The 11,851-nt window shown below is 40.7% G+C and overlaps 1 protein-coding gene across 1 annotated transcript in view; it reads left to right on the forward strand.

The window, feature by feature from the left end:
* Nucleotides 1-5,127: 5,127 nt before the first annotated feature.
* Nucleotides 5,128-11,851, forward strand: part of XIRP2 (xin actin binding repeat containing 2) — a 303,369-nt gene continuing 296,645 nt past the window's right edge. Inside the window, exon 1 of the mRNA XM_019522841.1 lies at nucleotides 5,128-5,225. Within this exon, the coding sequence (XP_019378386.1) occupies nucleotides 5,128-5,225 (98 nt within the window). The remainder of the gene's footprint in view (nucleotides 5,226-11,851) is intronic.

The raw sequence follows: 11,851 nt of genomic DNA on the forward strand, positions 1-11,851 counted from the left end.
TGTCCCAGACTTCTTCTTGGTTTAAGTTAAACCAGGCTCCCCCAGCATCCCAGTATACTCTCTGGGCTGGCCTGTCTGCTCCACTCCAGAGCTGGCCCCTCCCCTCAGCTCCCTGGCTGGAGCTCCCGCAGAGACTGTAGGCATCTGCCTAGCTTCCCCAGTCTCCCCCCCTCCTGCCCCCCCGCTCACCACTCCCTGCTAAAGCAGGGATTCCCCACTCCCCTCTGCCTTACACAGACACCTCTCAGCATTAGCTAGCATACCACATGCTAGTTATGGTCTGTGCTGTGGGCGACAGGACTGTGTTTGCTTAGGGCTTTTTGGAGCTAATCAACAGATAGCTGGTAACATCCATCTATTCCTTCCTTGTAAAAAAATGTTTGAGAAGAGCTTGAACTAATTGAGAGAAGCTTTTGTTTTCTTAATGGCCTGATAAACACTAAGTTAGGGGTGATAAAGACTGTGTTATCAACTGCCTGCTGGGCTGGTTGGTGGTGGAGAGGGGAGGAAGAGGGGAACCCCTCCCTAATCAGAGCATCCTGCTGGGGACTGACCATGTTCCCCCCCTCAGCTCAGTGCTGTGGAAAAGAAAGGAGGGCTGCTCTAGCACCCCCCAGCTTCTAGCTAGAACCACTGCAGGCATCTGCCTGCATTTCTGGGATGTCCTTGCATTTACAAACTGGTTTAGCCTAGCCTGCTTAGACTAACCTGCAAAGATTGAATCAATTCAGGCTCTGGCGTTTTGAATGTCTGTCCCTAGCCCAAGGACTGATTCTTTGGTCATACGGGCAAACTAAGCACAAAGATGAGGCCAAACAAAACCATGGTGATTTTCTAATATAGCTAACTTGTAATAATGTAAATTACTACCAAAAGTAGTAGGATGTTTAGAATTAAGTCTTAAGTAGCATTTCGCACAGTAATTTCAATCATGTGAACTTATTTTGATTATCTATGTGTATGTATACACATTCAGATGCCAGGCATGTTCACACATACAAATACAGAAAAGCAGGTAATATATATAGATAATTCTATACTGATCGATTATAAGGACCTTTTCTGACCTTTAAAGCAACACACGTTTTAAAAGATCTCAGGGTATGTATACACATGCTCTGGGAACGTGTATGTGTGTGTGTATGGCGGGGCGGGGAGCCCAGAGTGTCATGTATATCAGCATCCCTGTGCTGAAAAATGAGAATGGGAATGCTTTAACTAAAGCGCCCCTATTGCCATTTTTCAGTGCAGGGACACTCATACACTTGATGCTGGAGTTTGCTGGAGTGTGGTAGCTACCATGCTCCAGCAGACTCTATTAATAGAGTCTGCTCTGGTGCACTGTAATTATAGCACATAGGAGCAGCCTTGCTGCACGTGTATGGGTGCCCTCATAGATCAGTTTGCCTTTCTAGATTCTGGCTTAGAAAAGTCATTATAATAATAGAAAATGGTAAAAACTTCAGTAAAGATAACTTGGTACCATTGCTTCTTTTAGACTCAGAGGGCACGTCCAGACAAGCACAGGCCTGTGGTACGTGGCTCCATAGACCTGTCTTCAGCGCCAGACACCACACACACCGGTGTTCTCCGCGCTGCTACTTTGCAGTGCAAGGGGTGTTGTTTGACCTCAGGATCTCCCAGGGTCAAAACAACCCACAACTAAAACAAGTGGGGTGGCACACATGATGGCAGCACACATCACCCATAACCAGAGCTGGCCGTCCAGGAGCCACATTCTGGCTGCCAGCCTGGCCCCCCGCTGTGCCATTACCATGGCTGCAGTCACTACTACTTGTCCCCGGGGATATACATATTCCTGCTCATGGGGATGCACCCAGAAAGGGAGAATTAAATGTTGGAAATCCAAGCAGGATCAGAATCTGTTGGGATAGCTGTAAGAGAGAATTCAAAATTAGCTAAGCTATCAGTGGTCAACACAAAAAACATAAACACTTTGGGCAGGGAATGGATATGCAAAAACTGCCCCCTTTCCTTCTGGAATTTATCCCATAGAAAGTGCTGAGAATATATAATAGATATCCCATTTTTAAAAAAATCTAAAATAGGAGACAATAAGCACTTTGGTTCACATTCCATCTGTTAGGTGCCTAAGAGGATTTCAGGCCTATGCGTGATCATCTCCTACCCTGTTTGAATGACTGAAAAATATTTCATCTAAAAGTTGGGGTAATCCTCCTCCTTGCTGCTTTTTTTGTGACTCAATCTTAAGGGTAAGATGACAATTTGTTACTAAAGTCATTTTGGGGCAGTATGACTGGACATGATGGAATGTATCAAATGATGATCCCTCCAGCATTTGTCTGTGCTCATCATAGCTTTGGTGATGCAAATATCATAACAGTCTCAGGCATATACTATGACACAGTCAATCAAGTTCAAGTGTTCTGAGCAGGCATACATCCATGATGTCTTCCATTTGGTGCTTTGGTGGAATAAGGAGCTTGCGATGATGAGATTGTGTTCCAAACACTTGCTCAGGAGAAGAATTCCATTTGAATTGACTTCTGACACCCCTTCTTTTCCAAGCTATCCTTTCCATAGCTCAGAGTTCCTGCCCACTCTTAGCACTGAAATCACAAAGAAGAATTATCTTATCTTCTTTGGGGAAAAATGACAGGAGTTGTTCAAATTTAGAATAGAATTCTTTTGTCATCTACATCAAGAATCAGGGCATATGCACACAGTTGGAGATGACGGTTCATGAGATGTTCATTGAGGATAACTGGACATTCCAGTATCTGAATAACTATCTTGGTTTTGACAGCAAAATCTACACCTTGGATGTGTCTGTCATTTTTGTCTTTTCCTTTCCACAAATAGGTGTAGAAAAAGACATTACCAAGGAAGAGTTTTAATACTGAGTATTTGAAAGACTCTGACAAAAGCAATCATTTTCAGCAGTACCTCAGTGAGAAAGTGTCTGACCTCCCTGTTGGTATCAACACTATTGATCACTACAAAAGCCATAAGAAAGACATCCATGAGGCATGCAAGGAATCCCTAGGCTTCTCCACAAAGAAACTTCAGGACTGGTCTGATGAGAATGATAAGAAAATATAAGCTCTCACTAACAGAAAAAGGAGAGCTTTTAGAGCTTGGGAGAATGACATCAGCCTCAAACAGAAGCAAGACTATTATTGCCACATTAAAGGTGAGACCCAGAGGAAAATTAAAGAGTGACAGAACAAGTAACAGGAGACAGTAAAAGAGATTCAAAAGTTTGCTGATAGCCATGACACTGGTAGTTTCTTCAGTGCAACCAAAACTATATATGGGCCAAGGACAGGAGAAGCCAACCCTCTGAGGCTCAAGAATGGAACAACACTAGTTAAAGACAACTCCATCATTATCACATGGTAGAAAGAGCACTTTAAAGACTCTAATGTTGAAGCCAGTACCACTGAAGCCACTCAACAACACCCAATTAAGGACTACCTTAAAGACCCACCACTTTATCGAGAAGGCTTGAAAGCCATTAAGTGGATGAAGAACAAAAAAGCATGTGGTCCTGATGGAATACCAACTGAAATTTATAAGCAGGGTGGAAAAAAAAGTTCTTATCAACTACACATTATTATGAAGATTTGGAAACATGAACAGATTCCCAGTGCCTTGAGACACGCCAAAATTGTTTCCACATTTAAGAAAGAAGATAGATCGAATTGCAGCTATTAATGTGGTATTGAACTCCAATCCATAGTTGGGAAGATCCTCATTCACATTCTTCTCAATAGATTCACTTTCCTTGGTGAGGAGCTCCTACCCGACTCCCAGTGTAGTTTCAGACCACTCTACCACACATATGCTCTTTGCAGATAGATTGCTGCCAGAAAAGTACTGCAAGTATCATTGAGACATTTATGTGGCATTCGTTGACCTAAGGCCTTTAATTCAATCATCAGACAGGCCCTATGGAAGATTCTGGTGAGATCTAAATGCCTGACAAAATTTGTTACCATTATCAGACTTCTTCATGACAACATGAAAGCAACCATCCTAAGCAATGGCTCAGAAACAGATCACTTCACTATTAGAACTGGAGTTAAGCATGGATGTATGACTGCACCAACAAACTTTTCCATCTATATTGCACTTTTTCCACATCTCATTGTTGAGAAACTTCCATCTGGAGTCAGTATCCAATATTGCATGGACAGGAATTTCTTTAACATCAATCAGTTATGTTCCAGATCCAAAATAAATGACACCTCCATTTGCTGGTCTCCAATACATGGATACTTGTGTTGTACATGCACATTTAACTGAAGAGCTCCAGATCACTCCTGACTGCTTCTGTAAAACATATAAAATGCTTGGATTCACTGCCAACTTCATAAAAACCAAGATTATTTACCAGCCTACCTGAAACCAACCAGTTGCTCCTCCACTCATTACAGTTAAAGAAAAATCCTTGGATAATGTTGAGCATTCCCCCAACCTGACTAAACACCTTTCCCAGAAAGTAAACATAGACAACAGTATTCAGCACCAGATAAAATCTGCCAGTGCTGCCTTTGGACATCTCCAAAATCATATCTTTGATGATCGTGACATCTGGACCCAAACCAAGCATCTCATCTACCAGGCTGTTATCATCCTTATCCTATTGTATGGGTGTGAAACATGGATGACATATCAAAAACACCTGGAAGCTTTACAACATTACCTTCAGCAATGGTAATGAAGAATAATTGAAAGGATAGAAGAATGAATGCCAGCATTCTGGCTCAAGCAACTACCACCAACATTGAAACCATATTTATATGGAACCAGCTTCATCAGACAGGAGATGTCATAAGGATGCTTGACAACTGGCTACCAAAATAGGTTCTATACTCACCAGTGGTCACCACTCTAGAGGCGAGCAAAAGCAGAGGTTCAAGGATATCTTGAAGGCCAATCTGAATAAATGCAATATTAAAATCAATATCTGGGAAGCACTAAATCACTGAATCATCCCCAGTGGTGCCGTGGTATATGACCAGGCATTGATCATTCTGAGCAAATTTGCCTCACCACAGAGGTAGACAGATGACAGCAACAAAGGGAAAGAGTAGTAGATCACATTAAAGGATCTAATCCTTCCTCCCAGAACTATTTGCCATGTATTCAGTTGAACATGTGGATCTTCGATTGGCTCATCTACATGAAGTCACTGATGACTTCACTATTTACAAAAAGACTGTCATTCTTGTACTGAGGTACTGCCAACACCACTGTCTCCAAATGTTATGAAAGAACCTGGATTTCAGACGCGAACAGGGTGCAATATAATTTTACTTGGGGTACTTAGACTAGTACCCAACAGCTAGAATAGGATCTGGCCTTTAGTGTCTCACATTTTATCCAATTAAGTTTGCTGTAGCTTCAAAAATGAAAGGTTATGGAATGTGTATATACACAATGAAATGCTATATATATGGCAGTTATAAAGGGATGAGCATCAGCAGTTGGAAGTTTAAAGTTTTCTGATCTACAAACTCCCATCTACAAAGACAGCGACCAATTGTACGGAGAATAAGGCCAGGATAACAATTACAGCATCATCATGACTGTGCTTACTTTATGAAGACTTACACTTTGTTCCCTATTCTGCCATGGATTTCCTATGCACTTGTAGGCAAGTCACTTCAGCCAAGCATTTTCATAATATATGGTGCCTCCCTGCTTAAGTGTCTAACATAAGTTATGTAGGGTCTGAATTTTAGAGCTGTTGAACAGGTGCAGATCACATTGACCTCAGCTGGCATTGTGGGCAATGAAATAACCGCTTCCTGTCTCAAATTCGACTAAAAAAATTGTTGTTATATTAAAAACTATTTACTCCCAGTTTCTGTATGTCTCAGTTTCCCACAGATTAAATGAAAATAATGCTTCCTCAGCCATTCAGATTCAGGAGGCATCCAAATACACAGACAAGTCTACCGAGTAAATAAATGTTATAGTCTGATCTTTTTGGACTTCACACCAGTGCAGTTGATTTAATATAATGCTATTAAATTAAAGCTTCTTTTCCAGAAATCTCTCTATGTTATTTTTCTTTCCCATAACACTTCACTGGCCAGCCTCTCCTTTCACATGTAATTGAGGGTCTTTTTCCTTTCATTGAACTCTGCATATTTGCTCCAATCTATTATCCATTCATTTCGATTCATACAAAATGTTTGTGGCAAACTCCCTTTCCATTCCTTTTGCCTTTCTCTCATATTGCTCATTGTTCTTTCCCATGTACGAATGTTAAAACCTAGCATTTCCCCCTATTCAGGGGTTGTAATCAGCCAGCCTCTGCTTTTTGAGGCCTCTCTTTGGAATACATTTTACCTGTACAGGTTGTCCATCACCTAAAGTAGCTCAGGCATTCTCTTTTTCTATATTGTAAACACTTTTAATGAAAGGTGAGTTTACAGAATGTGTTAAAGTTCACTTAGCTGAGCAGGGACCAAAGTGCATGTAAGAGGCCTCCCTTTCCTACGTGACTGAGCCAGGCCTCCCACAATGACATGGCATATGCACTGGACACTAGCACACAATGGAGGGTGCATGGTCTTTGTCCCATCCAATCATGTACCTGCTCACACAACAGTGCCAGTAAGCCAGGGTGAGTAATTGGTACATATTCATCCCCAAACACACAGACCATGGACACCTGCCTGTGACAGGAACTCACTGATGTTTGCCCAAGAGTAGAGCAGCTCTGTACCAACTCTAGTGGGTTAAATAGGTTGATACAAAAGGACTGTGTAAGGTCAATGAATATTCAGTAATATTTATACACTTCCAGTCACTCCAATGTGTCCTGTTACATTAATATATTACTGGATGAATTTCAATGCTAGTAGCTAGCACAAACATTCCTCATTGTCCTATTTCTTTTGGGGTTAGAGAGTTAATAAAAGGAAAGTTAATAAAACATGGGCATATCTAAACACTCCTGCAGAACTCAAATACAATAGATTCAAGGGGTAGCAGAAGACTCTTTAGATTTGTGATCACAGGGCCTTTTCCAGGAGATCCTTGAAATATGTATAGATTCATTATTGCCAGCTGCAAAAATTCATAGGTATGTTTCATTCTGCCCCCAAAACCTAGTTTAAAATCCCAGAGATAGTTCTAAGTTTTTTATTTTATTCTTTTTATGACCTTCTTGTTTCTGAGCCTCTAAGATTCACTTCCATCACATATTTCAAGCTTTACTTTGCAGTCATGATGGATTGAGACATGCTGGAATTGTTGAGTAATCACTTTGTTTCAGTATCTGGTACAGGTGTGCAAAACGGTCCGTATTCAATTCGGATTCGGCCCAAATCAGGGACAGTGATTCAATTAAATCAGATCAAATCAAATCACTGTCCCCAATTCAATTTGGCCAAATCTGAATCTGAAGATTCAGTGCTGCTTCAGAGAATCAGCAATTTGGCCATAGACACAGCTTTAAATGTTTTTCTGCATACCTCGAGGTACTAGGCACAGCTCATGAATACTGCAATGATGGGGCGGATGAAGTGTCTCACAGGAGTGTGGGGCAGGCCCTGCATGTTCGGCGGAGAACCCGGAAGTGGACTGGAAGTACTTCCGTTTCACTTCTGGTTCCACCGGGCAACGCACTGGGCCCCCCCCCATGCCCTCCCATCTCCCCCCTGGGTGCACCCCCTCACCCAGAAGGCACCAGTTGCCGAGCCAGGGGAGTACAGGGAGGCCCCCACCATGCTCCCTGGTGGACCCAGAAGTGGGCCGGAAGTGCTTCTGATCAACTTCCGGGTCTGCTGCTAAGTGCACTAGGGAGACCCGCCCCCCACGCTCCTGTGGGACGCTCCATCTACCCCAACATCTCAGCGTTCATGAGCTGCCTGGTACCTTGAGGTATGTAGAAAAAACATTTAAAGCTGTGTCTATGTCCGAATTGTTGAATCGCTCTGAATCTCTCCAAACTGATTTGGAGGGTTCTGATTCGATTCAAAGAGATTAAAGGGTCTGCTGATTTGATTCGGATTCGGAGATTTGGCCACCAAATTCTGTGAGGAGGTCCTCTTTTCTCCTAGCTGGCAAGGGGCAATCATGAATCTTAGTCAGGATCTTCTTGCTTTATTATTAAAGAAGGTTAATATATATTCAGTGGCATAGGTTGTAGCCGTGTTGGTCTAAGAGCATACGCAGACAAGGTTCTTCAAGTAAATGTAAGAGCACAGACCTTCTACAGATGCTTCCTCAGCCTGACGAAGGGTATTTGTGCCTGAAAGCTTTCTAAGATGAATTTTTCCAGCTATTTGAGTTGGTCTAATAAAAGCTATCGGATTTACCCAAAGAACCTTGTCTGTCAATATACATTACCATGCAATCTAACTCCTAGTAAAACGGGGCAGATCCTGAAAGAAACCCACATTTATAATAAATACAAAAGTTCAAAGAGAGCAAAACAAGTCTAGATTCATTAAGTGTTACTACTTGAACTAAAGCATGTATTTTGGCTGTCATTTGTAACAACACTGACATCTTCTTTCAAGCATTCAGTCTTGTAGAGGGTGAAACCGTTACACCCTCCCTCAGTAGACCCTTTACTAATTTGGCATCTCAGAGAATATAAATGAATTGGAAACATTGCCTTTCTTTTGTACTAGAAGTTAAATCTGTCCTTGGAGAGCTGTGGGCTCAAGCAATGAGGCACATCACCTCATTTCAGCTGCACAGTCTCTGGAATTTATTTTTTCCACACATTAAATGAGATCATCCACTGCTTCTCCCTCCAGGCTGATGATTCTTAGGCTGTTTATCCATATTTTTAATTACAATTTGATTAAGAGATTTTAAATTACAAATATAAAAACAAATATTTTAAGTCGGCAGAGGTGGCAAAGGGTATAATTGTAATCTAACTCATAAATCAGCTCAAAGCTTATACTACCTCCCATCCTTATCTATTGTTCTATTAATGTTCTCATCATCACAGTAACTAGGCATCTGGCTTTATGGACTGTGAACTAGGACGTAAGTCACATTAAGACTATGAAAACCTATTTGTTGTTCCAGCACTACAGTGTTTTAATACAATGCTTAATAATAAAAGGGTTGCAATGTAAAACAAACTACAGTCCATGTAAAATAGTCTCAAATTATGATCATTCATCAGTCACCAAAGCCTTGGTAGCAAAGTTGTTCTGGCAGCACAGAATGAGAGGAGGGAAGGAGACAAAGAGGCCTTGAAGAGACTCTAATAAGAGGGAGCTGTGGGGAGAAGCCACAGTGGAAGGAGGGAAGAGCAGGGGCTTTGGCAGGATAGGGCTGTAGAACCTTGTTCAATGGATATGAATACTGAATTGCAGTACAAACTTAATCTCAGATTTATGAAAATCCTACCAATCACATGAATGCAATTGCCATTGTGTATAATACACCCAGTTCCCTTTCAGAGAATCATTTCATTAGTGGCCAGATTCATCCCTCATGATACTAACGCCTCTGAGATCAACAGAGTTATGCCCGTGATTAGTTTGGTCCCACGTTTTTCCTTGGTTATGTTTGAAAAGCTAAAGATGGTTAGCTTTTCTTTTCCATCTTGTTACCTTTATGACTTGCATTGTACTTTGACTCTTTCCAATACAATATCAGTGTGAGACTTTTCATCAAAGTAGCAATCCTAATCAGTACAATCAAGAACTCCTTCCAGATTATCAACGCCATTATCAGGAGTCTGGGCAAGGAGCAGCACTTAGTATATTTATTCAAATGAAAATACATAAAGAAACTAATGTGTACCGGATGCAGTGCATCAGTTCAAGATGTCATCAGAATGTTAATGCTGTGTTTTTCTCTCCTTAGAGGAAGGCATATTTGCACTGTATAAAAGATCTTTTCCTTTTTTATGAGGTAGCCTGGAAACTCAAGCAGTAAGTCACCTTTAGCAATTTTAGCAGTACTTCTAGTGTAGCATTTTTAATTACATATGGCATTGCTAAGCCCAATGTTCAATCACAGTGCTGGGAATATTGCAAGAGTAGAGCTGGGCCTGCAAAATTCAGGTCTAGACCTGGATTTCAAGCACTACAACGTTTGGATTTGTGCTCAGCATAGAGTATGGGACTAAGTGCAAATTCAGATGCAGGTCAACTAGTCGAATCCATAGTCCACTAATTAAGGGTAATTTAAGCAAATCTCAAACCCTGTGCTACAAATATCTAACCTCTGCCTGCCTCAATTTTGTGCTAACCTTCCTGTGGTAGGAACAACTTAAATATAACTGACTTGACACACACACACACACACCAGGACATCAGAATGCATGTTGATATTGCCAAATGCATCCCCACAGGTGGAGAGGTGGAGAGTGATGTTTAGTTGACCTGGAAATATTTAAATTGCCTTTGATCAAGAGTCATCAGGACAAAAGACAAAAGAGAAGCTAATCTGACAGCTGAGATATATGACTACAGAGAAACACAAAGTATAAAGCATCAGTTGACTCCTGAAAACATTTTTCACAATGGAAGATTTCACAAATGCTATACACAAGGCCATATTATGAGACACAGGACTATGAAAATCATAAGATTAAAAGAGAACAATACAAATTCTCTGGCTGACCTGATGTGGCAATGCTATCTTAAACACTGGTCATTACTGTAAAGTATCCTGTTTTGACAGTACCATCATGCTTGCAAAACGTTTGTGCTGAGAAGAGAAATCATGTCCAAAGAAAAACAGTTCATGATACCTTTCCAAGCCCACTGGTTGATATCATGCCTAAAGGAGATATATGATGACCTCTGCATTGCCATTCCTGAATATGGGCTGAATACAGCTGGACCTGAAATAATCTCTCTCAGTCTTATTTCCTTGAAAGTGAACATCTGTTTTGGCAGCATGCCCAGATTTTCTGCTCCAGTTCATCCAACTCTGAACTGGTTTAACTCTGAAAGGAATAAAACAAAACTAAATGGCAGAAAATTGATTTTTGTTTTGCTAATTCAGAAGAAAAGTGTGATGGCAGTAAAACATTTAAGAGAGAAAGGAGAGACTAGTGATAAAGAACACAGGACTGAAATTCTAGAGGTTATTGTTCAAACCATTTACTTCCTTTACAAATAAAAATATATCTGAGATTTCATATTTTAAAGAGGAGTAATTTTTAAGTCTGTAAAAAAGACTGAAACTGTAAGAAATGTATATAATGCTTACTTTTATATATGCCTCAAATAGGCTTAAATCTTGAAAAATCTATTTAAGAGCAAAGTACTTTCACCTCAAATAACAAATGTTCAAGATAAAAACCTCTGCAATATCTCCACTTAGGTTTACTGTGTGAGAAGAGGCAATAAGGTCCACTTAGGCTAGATCCCACTCTGTTCAAAGAAATGACAAAACTCTCACTGCCTTCAAAAGGAAAAGCCTCAAGACTGCTAATGGACAATATCTGCAGTGTTCCTACAGAACATAATCTTTTTATCTTTTTAAATCTAAGAGGAGTTTTGCTTGCCACAAAATCTGCCCCCAAGATAACACATTTTAAATTTCTGTGGTCTTCTAAAATAAGTGGTCCTGTAGGAACACTGCAGATTTTGACGTTTAGCAGTCTTAAGCCTGTTCTTATTGAGGATTCTGATTATAATAAAAACATAGACAAAATCTTAAGTATAGTGGCATTGATGAGCACAGCCATAACTGAAACTGAAAAGCAGGTTTAATACGTAGTTAAATGCTGTAAAAAAAGATTATGAAAATTAACTACTATAAAACTACAGGCCAGTCAGCCTTACCTCGATCCTGGGCAAGCTGTTCAAGAAAATTATTCTGGCACACATCCAGGAGGGGCCAGCAGCGAACTGCATGCTCAGGG

The sequence above is a fragment of the Gavialis gangeticus genome, unplaced genomic scaffold (genome assembly GCF_001723915.1).
Source record: "Gavialis gangeticus isolate Ggan-Ray unplaced genomic scaffold, GavGan_comp1, whole genome shotgun sequence".
Classification (NCBI taxonomy): domain Eukaryota; kingdom Metazoa; phylum Chordata; order Crocodylia; family Gavialidae; genus Gavialis; species Gavialis gangeticus.